We start from the raw sequence: 13518 nt of genomic DNA, 5'->3' as shown, positions 1-13518 counted from the left end.
ACTCGTTTTACTAAAACACCATTAAGATTGTATTTAAGATTAAGAAATTTGCCATGTCTTTCCCAGTTTGGCATTTTTCAGGTTTCAAATTTTACTTCCTGGTTAGAAATCATGACATCACTCTAGGGAATTCCATAACTTTTTGCCTAGCAACCATGCTGTACACGAGACCAAAACTCCTCTAATGTACACACATTGTTTTTTGACAAATAAAAATATATGAAAACACCTTTATTTTGTTGTCATCAGTGTAGAACTCTCTAAAATGTAACTCTGATTTTCAAATTTTCTTAGTTCGATTGCTTTTACCAAGAGATTCAAAGAGCCCCATAGTAAAAATAAATTTTATTAAAAACATAATTTAATTACATAAAAAAAAACTTGCATACGTCAGAATATCTGCATATTGCAGATGACATATTCTCCTGGTTCTAATATTTTATAAAGACACATTGATGTGTCTTCACTATTGTCCATGTAAACAGTGCAGATATGTTACTCCAAAATGAAGAGAAAAAAAATCAAAAATGTCATACTAAACAAAGTATAACATGAAATGAATTTTATGACTTTAGTGAAACACAAGATGGAAATTTTAATGTTTTTAAGCAAGTAGGAGAGATCAAATATTTACACTGAATTGCAAATGTATATAATAGTTCATACAATTCCTCAATAATAATGCTTTCAAATTAGATAATGAACAATTGAATTAAATTAAGTACAGTGTTTGGGACCTGCATAAATAAATATAAAACTGACTTTGTGCCATTGGGATAAACAGAAGGCATAACAGCAGCCTATAAAGTCATTCTAATTTCAGATTACAAGATTACAATTTTAATCAGAAGTGGTCATAAATCAATTCATCACATTTTTAAACAAGCTCTAGTCCCTTCAAATCATCAATGATCACCTCAGGGCTTTTTAAGCAAGAGGTCTACAGCTCGTCCTCTATCAGTAAAAGCACTGAAAGCACTGGTTGAAACACTATCTTGTTTTTGTTTTTTTGGCTTTTTTTCTGCCACCTGTTTGTCACCATGGAGATTATTGTGTTGCCTAGAATGTTCCACAGTATGGCATTAAACTATGGAGAAACAGCAACCACAACATCTCAGGGCGAACTTACTGGTCAGATCTTTGGAGAGGCGTCTCCGGCCATAGTAAAAATGCATGGTTTTCCAAGGTATTTTTGAGCAATAATACCTGTTATTGAATAATGCAATACTGGAATATTCCAGGTAAAGCATCTCCATGGAGACAAGCAAGAGGTAGAACAGCCATAAAAAGTTACATAGGGTAGCTTTAAAATTCAGAGTACATTTTTGTGTTTTTATGAGAAATACAATTGCAAGGCCAGGTAAACTTCTATTTGTGTTAACATGAATTTGCTATATAGGCTCTTTCTCCTGATTGGTTGGTCAAGAGACAGTGTGACCAGGTGCTCACTCTTAACTGATCGGTCAAGAGGCTGAAGTGTATTATGTGACCAGGCGATCTCTCCTGATGGGTCCGTCTAACTTGGAGGTCTCCAGGTGCCTCCAAGTGTTTCTCTGAACTATCTCTGGATCAAGAGGAGGAGAGTCTTCATCTGAATCTACAACTGATTCTGCAACAAACAAAACACACATTATCAATTGTTGATTGCTATGGCAACTGTCCTAAATTTTCACCATTTAGAAACCTATAAATAGGTTGGTTTCACATTCTAGGATTGGATGACATTTTAGTTTTAGAGGGCAGGGGCCTATATAACTCTCTGGGAGATTCACTGTATTTGAAAATCTCCAAATCTCCAAAATTATGATACACAAATGTTGAACCTTATCATGATTTCTTTGGGATTGGCTCCACAAACTTATTTTAATCTTAAAGTCCTTTTAACGGACAACAGTCGTGTCATTGGGGTTGAATAATAGCACCACTTTCTGATGCTTTTGTGAAAAAATAATTTCACTTTTGTTTATTTATACTGACAGAAAAGATGTTGAACTTTGTGCCAGTTTTAGGTTCATGTGGATAGGCCAAGTAATTACAGAGATATTAACCACAAACCAGGTTAACAAATCTGCAATATGACAGTTAAATGGCAAATCATAGCCATTGTACCTGTCCTCCATCTCAGTTTAAACTATAGAGATTGTAGAGTGTTGTGAATGCATACTATATGATCTATTTAATCTTTATATAATTAATACCCGTGTTACCATGGCGACCGGCCCCTGCCCTGTTGCGGTGGTTTCTCCTGTGACTCTGCTCCCGCTGCAATCTGCTCCCAGTCTGAGGGGGGAGGTCCTCTTTACAGGTTGAAGAATTCACATTCTGGGAAAAAAACAAAAAAAACAAAAACATTTTATTGCCTGTAAAATGGTACTGGAAGAGGAATCTCAACTGTAATTATGAAAGTAAAGTAATGACAGACAATCATTCGCCTATTCACATTCCCTCCCGCATTTCTGACCTGTGGCTGAGCTTTGGCCTGTCTCCTCCTCTCTCGTGCAGACAGTGGAGCCCTCTTCTGCTCCAGAGAGGGAAGAGTAGGGAATGTTTCACCAAGAGGCTCTGCAGAAAAGGACAAATTAAAATCAAGAGCATATTACCTACATCATTTTTTTTCAAGTCAAGTCAGTTGTAGCAGTTTGACAAATGTCTGACTGGTCGCAAACATTAAAGGTACTGGGTAAAATGTGGAGTAAATTGTGTGCTCAGGAGTTCCAAGACAAACACCCAGTTTTGCTATTTGATAGTGATCTGAGAGGCTATTAGTACTTACTAGCAGAGCGATATTGGGCCGATATTTGGCGTAATAGCTATTGTCCTTAAATCTCCTGCATAGGCTGATATTTAGTTTATGCTGACAAATTGTCACATAAGGCTCATTTTAATATTGTAGTGGATGAGGGCATTGCACAAAATTATATTACTCGGTTAGTAGTAAAACAAAACAAAATAATTTTATTAAAATGAAAAGATCTTGTGATAATTTGGCACGCATCAAAAATGGACCACATGCTGGTGAGTTGCATCTATTTAAAAAGCCATAATTTAAATATACAGTGGTACAATCACAGAAAAAACACTAACTAAATCTAACTAAATCAGATATTGTGTTGTCAAAATTATGAATTGAACCACAACATTAATTAAAATTAATCATTACAAATTCATTCAAAATCTTAACAAAATCTCAAAATATTGTTTCGTTACAGTCACAGTTTTGCTACATCACTACTTACAATTGAGGTTTTCCAAATAACAGACACACTCACATTGTTTATTTCTTACCAATAAAAGCACTTTCAGATTCCAGCAGTGAACATCTCGAGGACCCTCCCAGAACACTCCGCTGTGAAATCAGCAATAAAAATATGTTCAAATTTTCTATAAAAATATGTAACTTGTCCAAAAATAATTCAACTTACCAAATAGTCATTGTGATGGGTTGGAGAAAAGTCAAAATATTCTACAAAAGAAAATGGAATTTGTGTACAGGATAACTACTCTGCCACCGTAACACAGGGAGCACATGCACAAGAGTCTAACCCACAACCTCCTTAATGAAAGTAGGAGACAGGATAACCACTCTACCACTCTTACCTCCCTGTACAGTAGACCTTTCACTGTGGAATGGATCTCTGTAGACATTTTTAGGGGCTTCACCAGAACCCAACTTGGACTCTACATGTACAAAGTAAAAGTTTAAATTTATCAGGATCTACAGCAATTCTAATTGATTAAATTTAAGAATATATTTTGTCCTTACTTGGTCTGGTCTGAGTTAGGTCATGGTTTAGACATTTTAGAAAAATCTTGTGTAGACCTGCTAAAGTCCGTGTTTAGTTCTGTTGTAGTCTTGGTTTAGACTCATTATAGAAAGGGTTTGCTTCAGTCGCATAAGTCTCTGGTTCAGTCCTGGCCTAGTACTAGTTCAGGCCCTGGTTCGGGTCCCGGTTCAGTCACACTATGTATTGGGTTAGTACCAGTTCAGCCCTGGCTGTAGTTCAGTCCCATAGCCCTGGTCCAGCACTGGTCCTGATCCCTGTATTACAGTCTTACCGTTGTACTTTAGCTGTAGGGAGTCATGTATCTGCAGTAGGTTCTTGGGCTCTGTGTTTCTGGACCTAGGCCTTCTAAGAGGAGCCCTGAGTCTGAGCCGTGCCATATCAAACACGTCCACCTGGGGGCGCTCTCTCTGTCTGCACAGGAGATAGAGTAAATGTACACATTTAGAGCCTCAGTTACCAATCTGTGTGCTAAACTGCCATCATAAACTGAAAAATAGCTTGCGGAATTTGTGGGGGCGTTGTGCTTGATTTATCTTTGGGAAGTTCGCATATTATTTCTGCTACAAAAATGATGTGTAAATGAGAGCATTCCACAATTGCACAAAATGTAACAACCTTCCGCACAGTTATAGATTTTTTCAAAACTTAGGTTCATGCGGACGCTGCGTTGAAGGGCATGCGTAAGTTAGCTGTGTGGACCCTCGTGGACGTGTCAAGTATAAGGACCAAAACTGGGAAGGGATGACTGATTGTGGAAATCTGCGCATGAAGGTGGATAGACCTGTGGCAATGCAGCGGTACAGGGACAGGGATGCACATTGTGCCTCAACCAAGATGACCTGACTGGACCACGTAGTCTCCCCTTTAGGAGTTTATGTTTTATTACAGCTACTTTGAAAACAACATGTTATTATCTCATCTGTTTTGTGGATCATTTTAAAACATTTAAAATCAATATCAAATGCCCTATAGATGCACAAAGTGCAGCAGCGAGTTTAAAACTTTAAACCAGACTCTCCAACAGACTATATTATCACGCAGTGTTTGCTCTCATAGTTGTAATAAATCTGGCAGCACACCCTAAACAACTTAATTTGCATTTTCTCCTCTGATTTTGAGAAAGTTGGCAAATGACATTTTGGATATTAATTCACTCATATGAGTGCTATGTCTTCTTTAGCGCCTCTGTGAGAAATTGTGTCAAGTTTTTGCTCCACTTTTAGCGTGTCTGGCTGTATAGCACATGAGTAAACGCTTGATAAATGAGGCCCTTAGGATCAATAATAGACACAACGGCTGCACTAAAAATATATCATTGTTAGTGTTAAGAAAAAAAGATTAAGATGTGTGTCCTACTGTGTAATGGGCCATATATATTTAGGCTGTAAAGAACAAGCAAGCTCTACATAGAAAAAAATCTGTAAAGGTTAAGTTGGATTGTCTCCATAGGGAAATGTGCCCTGTGAATTTGACCCATTCTACAGTGTAAACCTTTCAGAACAGTGGGAACCTCCAGATCTTGAGCTAGTCTTGGTTAGGACTATATTAGCTTGACCTACACACGTGGACAAAATTGTTGGTACCCGTCGGTTAATGAAAGAAAAACTCACAATGGTCATAGAAATAACTTGAATCTGACAAAAGTAATAATAAATAAAAAATCTATGAAATTTAACCAATGAAAGTCAGACATTGCTTTTCAACCCATGCTTCAACAGAATTATAAAAAAATAAACTCATAAAACATGCCTGGACAAAAATGATGGTACCCTTAATTTAATATTTTGTTGCACAACCTTTTGAAGCAATCACTGTAATCAAACGATTCCTGTAATTGTCAATGAGACTTCTGCACCTCTGAGCAGGTATTTTGGCTCACTCCTCATGAGCAAACTGCTCTAGTCCAGTCCAGTCCAGTCTCAGGTTTGAAGGGTGCCTTTTCCAGACGACATGTTTCAGCTCCTTCCAAAGATGCTCAATGGGATTTAGGTCAAGGCTCGTAGAAGGCCACTTTAGAATAGTCCAATGTTTTCCTCTTTGTCATTCTTGGGTGTTTTTAGCTGTGTGTTTTGGGTCATAGTTGCAGGTCATGGTTCTTGCAACAGGACAGAGACCAAGCTTTCTGACACTGGCCAGCACATTTCTCTATAGAATGCCTTGATAGTCTTGAGATTTCGTTGTACCCTGCACAGATTCAAGACACCCTGTGCCAGATGCAGCAAAGCAGCCCCAGAACATAACAGAGCCTCCTCCATGTTTCACAGTAGGGACAGTGTTCTTTACTTCATATGCTTCATTTTTCCGTCTGTGAGCATAGAGCTGATGTGCCTTGGCAAAATGTTCTATTTTTGTCTCATCTGTCCATAGGACATTCTCCCAGAAGCTTTGTGTTTTTTTGTTTTTTGTTTTAAGTTTTTCTGGGCTCTTTTGTTACCAATCATATTATCCATCTCTTTGATTTGTCATCAATTTTCCTGCTGCAACCACGTCCAGGGAGGTTGGCTACAGTCCCATGGACCTTAAATTTCTGACTAATATGTGCAACTGTAGTCACAGGAACATCAAGCTGCTTGGAGATGGTCTTATAGCCTTTAGCTTTAACATGCTTGTCTATAATTTTCTTTTCAATCTCCTGTGACAGCTTTCTTTTGCGTCCTCTGGTCCATGTTGAGTGTGGTACATGCCATGTCAACAAACAGCACATTGACTACCTGTAGCCCTAAATATAAGCCCATTGACTGATTAGCATCACAGGTGTCTACAATCTTGTAATTAGTGGACACACCTTGGATTAACACAGTGCTTCTCAATTATTTTCTATCATGCCCTCCTATAAAGAAGAAAACATTTTGCCCCTTATATGATGCTAACAGTGCTCGCTTTTTTAAGTGACATTCACAAAGCGGGATGATTGTTTTTTGCAATATTTGGCAAGTTTACGCTGAAAAAACTCCAGTGTCTTATCAGCGTGACTGAGGTGTAATGAGGTGGCGCCTTAACTTATTTGGCTTCATACTGTCCTCTGCCAGCATTTTCAGACACAGCAGACACCGGTCTGTCCTCGTGTCCCACCAGAGTCACGGTGAAGCCAAGTGCTAAATACTCTTCATCAGACTTCCTCGCCTTACTTTTCGGGTGACTTTCGTGCGTCTCATTACCTCCGTCTATCTTCGCCTTTCTTTTTATCTCATTAGCATTTCATCTCTTTAGCAAAAGTGTTTCTTGTTCACTGTCCTGTGTCACGATCTGTTCGCTCTCTCCTGTTCTTTGCTGTGTGCATGCTGCGTACGTGCTGTCAGTATTACAGTGTTATACACGGAGTCCAGGTCTGTTTCATGAGTAAATTTTTTTAAGTAATTCTGTTGAAGCATGGTTGAAAAGCAATGTCCTGACTTTCATTGGTTAAATTTCATAGAATTTTTATTTATTATTACTTTTGTCAGATTCAAGTTATTTCTGTGACCATTGTGAGTTTTTCTTTCATTAACCGAAGGGTACCAACATTTTTGTCCACGTGTGTATTGTGCATGTTTTGCGTTGATGGGGAAAACCAGAGAGCCTGAAGGAAACCCACCCAGACACTGGAAGAACATGCAAATTCCACACAGAAAGGCCCCATATTGTCTGGGAGTCGAAACTTGTTGCTGTGAGGTACGAACGCACTCAGCCACCATGCCAGTGTGTACCTGTCACTGAGTGGATACGTGCATTGACAGCTGAGGCTCGTGTATCTGTCGCTTACCTGTCGCTGAGTGGAGAATCCAGATCCCACTCCCTGTCCTGTTGTAGACGACCTTCCAGTCTCTTATGTTCAATCCTGAGCTGCCTCGTGAGAGCAGAGAGCTCACTGAACACTTCACGATTCTCTTCTGAAGATACAGATACAATGATCAACTGCAATCTAAAACAGCATTTGTAACATCACATTTATATAGTTCATTAGGTATTTTATATGGAATGAAAGTTTATGGTAGACTTGCCAGCAAGACGATTTTTTTTTTTTGTGAATTCACAAACTTTTGACAATCCGTCTTGAACAGCTCAGACTGAATCATTTGCATGTGATAGGTCACAGGGTAGCACTGTGGTTTGTGCAGAAGCCACTGGCAAACAAATCAAAGCAAGCATGCAGGCGCTGACAGACGTACTTCGGCCTATTTTAGTTTGTGAAAAACATGAAGCATCTGTGCATCTGTAGATGGGTAAGACACCTGTGCTTTTCTCTCAATTCAATTTAACTAAAGTTTGATTTTTCGACTTGTTCTGCTGTTGTGATGCTTCGACCGATCAGCATCCAGTCTGTTTGAAAGCTCTGATCAATAGTTGCAAGCACTTTCAGCAAGAACCATCCCAGATTGATCTGTAGAACTCTATTCAGAAGAGTACACATATCAATCAAGTTAAGGTGGCCATTTGAGAGGTCATATTTCACAAATTCAAGCCAGTAAATCTAATTATTATAACTAAATAACTTGCACTGATCAGTACCTGCTGCTCGCAGCTGGTTCCTCCGTGCAGGGACAGGGGGTGACTGGAGCCCAGATAAAGACCTCTCCTTTGGGACAGAACACAACAGTTAAAGCCCTCACTGTAAAAAGGTGGAACAGGCTAAGCTTTAATAATAATACAGTCTCACAGAGAGCAGAGGGAGGGACTGCTGGCTTTCCACTGTGGGAGGTCTAGGACTGAACGTAGACAGACCCAGTTTCTTCTGTAGAGTCGGGATTGGAGGAGACGGCTCTCTGCAGATCTGAAAACAACAAATAAGGAATACAATTCCACAGGCCAATAATATGAAATGCAGATAGGCAGCTAAACTTAATACTGGCAAAATGCTGAATTTTGTTGTGACAAGACCAGAGAACCCACTATTATAATACTAGATCAGGTTGTTACAGCCCTAGGCCTGAAGTCCTTTTCGTTGTTTGTATTTGTCCATTATGTTTTGTGTGTGTGTCCCTGAATCTGTCTATTTTCCCCATAAATTATGTGTGTGTGAGAGCCCTTGCCTGTGATTGGAGGACGGCTTCCCAGCTTGGCCAATTCTGGGGCCAACCTTCAGCCACACCTGTTCGGGGCTGCTGGCCTGCGTGTGGCCAGTATACCATATTCATGTGTCTCTTTGTCATGTCACTACAGTGGTAGTGACTCTGAATTTTGAGACGTGATTGTGGTTTTGTTTAAACCTTCCAAGGGTACCGTATGTTTCAATATTTTTAGACCCCTTTTGTTTATTTTACCCTTAACATCCCTGTTCATTAAATTACCTCTTACTTTACCATTTTCCATCTTCGTTTCTTTTGTTACTTTCCTGTCCCCACACGAGCTGGGTCGTAACACAGGTACATTTTGTGAATTTACCTTTTGCATATTTCATGACAAAGTACAGTCTAATCAATACAAAAATCTGGCTCTTGACCCCAACTAAGAGTATGACATCATCACATTCTGATAAACAATAGATAAACTTTCATAAACCTACCTCTGTAACATGTGTCTGTCTCTCTCTCTCCTGTCGTCTCCTCAGAGCTTCGCTCTCTCTCTCCTCCTCCTCCTCTTTCTTCTTTCTCTCCACTTCTCTTTTCCTCTCGGCCAGCTGGATCAACTCTTCATTCTTGGCTTTTTGCTACAACAAAAAGTATAAAAAATATGACATTATTGGACATAAAAGTGACAAAAAATTTATATGTAAGTGTATATGACTGTGTGTTTTTATGTTTTTCTAATTATGACTTGGTTTGGTGGGATAGTACCTGTGGCAAATATTTATCATAGTTTTACATCAGTAGAGTGGCACGTTGTGAAGAAAAATTGACAAGAAAAATACAAGTAGTAGTGCAAGGTTCTAAAAAGGAATCCCTCTGTCATCAACACAGAAAATTCCTTCAGTCGGAATTTATGCACAAGGAAGGCATTTTCCTGATACTTTAAACTTTCATTTAACAATATAAGAGTGTTGTAATTTATTTTTATTAGTCTACTATTGTGTAGTTTAACCCCTTACTACCTAAGCCTATTTTGAAGACAAATGTTCGAAAAATGTATATCCATATATAAACTGGTCTATTTCAGCAACCCCAAGCTGTATTTGAATTATTTTTGTGCCACTGTAAAGGGATCATTGGGCAGAATAATTTGATATGTCATTTATCCATGTATGTGTTACTGATAAAGAGAAAATTAGGATGAAACACAGCAAAAATTTAGATTTTTTATGATGAATAACTCTTTGGAATGTTGCTAACATAGCCTTTTTATTTCATAAAATAGAAACCAAACATGTGAACATTATCTCTGCAAAGGTTGAAACTGATTAGATGAAGCAGATCAAAAAGAGAGAGATTTTAGTACAGGTATGTCAGGCGAGGTGTCCATTTTGGCACCATTTGGCACCATTTGGCACACATAGTGCCATTTGCATTTCTGTCATGTAAAAGTTATATATTTAATTTTTATATCACTAATGGTGTTCAGTAGACCTAAAGAAAACATTTTTTGGCAATTATAATAAATATATGTGTATATGAATGTTTCCCCTACAAATAAAATGACTGCATAAAGCATTTGAATGATTTTTTTAGAGATGAATTTAGTGAAAAAAGCAAATCTAAGTTTGTCCGGTGCGCTCTGTGTCCTGCGCGTAAAGGCGCTGTTACGCACACAAGCATGCTTACTGTACGCGCGGACTTTACTCCCCAGCGGATTGGTCAATATGCATGAGTGACACCTCTCTGGAATCGTGAAAGCCAATAGAATAAGGCTATGACTTGCAATACAAGATTGACAACACAGTCAGCCAACCAGAAGGGGAAAAAGAAAGCCACGTGAAAGTGCCATGCTCCTCCATTGGTTTACTGTAAGCCAGGGGTCGGCAACTTCGCTTGGCTTCGGGCCAATTTTTTTCAGCGCCCACAGGTGGCGGGCCAGATGGTAAAGGTATTGGCTTACATATATTTATAAATACATAAATATGAATTACATGCATTTTAACTCATCTAAAACAGCCAATTAAAAAATCCTCGGGCAAAAGCTTTTGCTCCTTTTATTATGGTTTTGGTAAGAATTATGCCTTTGTTGAACATGGTAATATGGATACTAAAGGCGCACAGTATCAGGTAGAGCTATGAAAAACTTTTCACTTTAAGGTTTTACCTCATTTATTCAGGTCTTTGTCTCATGATATTAATTGAAACTAATACTTTTGTGGTTAAAATGTGCGGATTTAAACAAGGATAAAATCTTTCTAAGACGGTTACTTGAACCAGGAAGCTGCGTAATTATTGCTTATCGTCAAATCTCTCCATCAAAATTCTTTTCTCACGCTGTCTTCTTGTGACCATCGCTGCGATTTAGCTCTGCCTCGATGGTTAAACTACGACAGGCTTTTAGTCGTGCGTAATACCGCACTAACGGCTTCCTTACTCCGCATTTGGTGCCGTAATGACCTGCACCTTTACGCACGACTGTGGGAGAGCTGTAGGACTTGGATGATGCCAAGTGCAGCAAGGATCGTGATAAAATCACAACGTAAATGAAAAATGTTTAAAATTGACATGGCTAAGTGGATTTATGTTGTGTCAAACATGAGCAAAGGTCGGGAACAATAAAACCTGACATGCGGACAAAAAGCAAGTCCCCACCCCGGTTAAAAGAAATCTTCAAACTGAGTATTTTGACAGTTTTGTGATTAAGTGATTTATTTTAATAAAATGGGGAATTTTGAATAACTAACCACAGAAGTGCAAGAAGGCTGTAGCGTAACGGGTACACATTCCTTGAGCTGCGCGCAGTCTGCACACTTGCCTCACCAGATGTCCAAAAACAGTTAGCCACGATTTTGACTGGTGAAGGTGTATGTACACACCAGTTCATTGTTTGCTTTTAATGTTGTGTTACGTGCACATCATGGGCAGTGGAATGCCCGTAGCAGTGCCCACATAACTTGGTATTTGTCGTAACGGTGGGTGTAGCGGACCAAAGGATGCAGACTCGGGGAATATTTACAGTATTTATTAAAGAAATGACAAATGGTGCAGTTCGAGGGTTGATCCGGCGGTGAGCAGGAGGTGAGGCACGGACCAGGATCCAGGAGCGGAACGTGGAGCGCAGCGGAGATGACGATGCGGGCAGCACCAGGGCAGGACGCAGAGTGCTAACCAGGGTCCGGGGTCGCGGAATGCAGAGATAAAACAGACAGTACCAGGGCTGGGAAGCAGGGTGGAAGCAGGGTCGGAGCTGAGCTGGGAGCGCTGGAGCTGAGACGTTCCAGCAAGCTGGGTGGAGACGCACATACGATCCGGCACCGAACGGGATGAGGCTGAAACGAAGATGAACCGGCACTGAACAGGGTGTAGAAACGCAGATGATCTCGCCCTGAGTGTCTGGTCCTGCCTCCTCTTATACACAGCAGGTGGTGGTGATCGCGCTGATGAGCTGCAGGTGCGTGCAGGAGGAGCCAGGAGCTCAGCCCAGCTCGGCAGGTGAGGGAGGGAACGAGCAGGACAGGAGGAAAAACGTGGAGCAGACGGAGCGGATCATGACAGTATTAAAGAATCAATGCCGGAAGAAAGTCCAAAATCCTCTGGCGGGCCAAAATAAATTGGCAAAGGGCCAACATTTTCCCGCGGGCCGGACGTTGCCGACCACTGCTGTAAGCGCTCGGTACTTACTATATATCACTATTGTACCACTCGGACTGTTTTAAATGACGGACAACAGCTGGGGCTAACAGGAAATAGCTTGTCTTTACAAATGGAATAAACTTTTCACGGCAAGACGACAAAGGTAAGACAATTTTTACTAATGTGGTTTTGAAAAGCAATGTTTTGTGATCTGATGCGCTGGCTTATATCTCCGTGATGCTTTGGTGTACAGTGCTGGGGCTTATATCTTTGGAACCGGTAGTCTCTCTGCTTTCTTTTGAGGGGTTCTTTGTGTGGCTAGCGTGAAGTACAGCTGTTGTGGAGCCGTAAATGCGGCGAGTGGTTTGGCCAAACTGAGGTTGGAGGATTTGGTTTTGAGGTGTTCTCTTGGGTGTCATCTGAGTTGTGTTTGTGGACGGTGAAAATAGTTTACATAGCCTTGTAGCACTAGCGGTGCTGTTTAATTTGATGTGCCACATTAATGTATTTTCCGTGATTAATGTGTTGGCTCATGGCGAAACAAAAATGCGCTTCCCAGAGTCCCCAAAATTGGGGACCTTCGGTAGTAACGGGTTAAACTTAGGTTTTGGCCCTTGTTTACATTATGGTTGCTAGACTTGTTATGAAGAATTAATATTTAAATAAAACCATCCCCCAGTGCTGTACCTCTTGTTCTTTATGTCTCTTCCTCTCCTGTTCCTCTTCAAACTCCTTCTGTATTCTCTCTCTCTGCTCAGCCAGTCTCTTTTCCTCTTTCTCCTCCTCCAGGCGCAGTCGCTCCCTCTCGTCCGCTTTTTTCCGCATCTTTTCATCAATCTGAAAAACATATTATAGCATTGACATAATTATACACAATCGTTTTTACATTTAACATTAGCTTTATCTGCTTTTACGTTTGTTCTGTCTAGTATTTCTATTTTTTTAAACATGTGTATGTGTTCCTTATAAGCCTATTTGGATCTTTATTAATCTAGAACAGTGCTTCTCAAACTTGTCACACCAAGTATTCCTTCAGAAAATATTTGTCCTTCCGAATACCATCAGATCTAAACCGGGTCTATAACTTAATTATTCTAGGTTTAAATTAGAGC

The 13518-nt window shown here is 39.9% G+C and overlaps 1 protein-coding gene across 1 annotated transcript in view; it reads right to left on the bottom strand.

Annotated features, from left to right (window-relative positions):
* Positions 1 to 330: 330 nt before the first annotated feature.
* The window catches only part of LOC117377281 (centrosome and spindle pole-associated protein 1-like), a 44709-nt gene continuing 31521 nt past the window's right edge, over positions 331 to 13518 (bottom strand). The window contains exons 17-28 of the mRNA XM_055224950.1: positions 13094 to 13243; positions 9268 to 9411; positions 8422 to 8535; positions 8274 to 8340; positions 7528 to 7654; positions 4057 to 4196; positions 3598 to 3678; positions 3423 to 3463; positions 3286 to 3346; positions 2462 to 2562; positions 2199 to 2322; positions 331 to 1609 (exon numbers count right to left, since the gene is read on the bottom strand). Of these exons, the coding sequence (XP_055080925.1) occupies positions 1482 to 1609; positions 2199 to 2322; positions 2462 to 2562; positions 3286 to 3346; positions 3423 to 3463; positions 3598 to 3678; positions 4057 to 4196; positions 7528 to 7654; positions 8274 to 8340; positions 8422 to 8535; positions 9268 to 9411; positions 13094 to 13243 (1278 nt within the window). The 3' untranslated portion in view covers positions 331 to 1481. The remainder of the gene's footprint in view (positions 1610 to 2198; positions 2323 to 2461; positions 2563 to 3285; positions 3347 to 3422; positions 3464 to 3597; positions 3679 to 4056; positions 4197 to 7527; positions 7655 to 8273; positions 8341 to 8421; positions 8536 to 9267; positions 9412 to 13093; positions 13244 to 13518) is intronic.

The sequence above is a fragment of the Periophthalmus magnuspinnatus genome, chromosome 10 (genome assembly GCF_009829125.3).
Source record: "Periophthalmus magnuspinnatus isolate fPerMag1 chromosome 10, fPerMag1.2.pri, whole genome shotgun sequence".
NCBI classification, from domain to species: Eukaryota; Metazoa; Chordata; class Actinopteri; order Gobiiformes; family Gobiidae; genus Periophthalmus; species Periophthalmus magnuspinnatus.
Note: the sequence above shows the minus strand (reverse complement) of the source record. Positions and strands in the feature narration are given on the sequence as shown.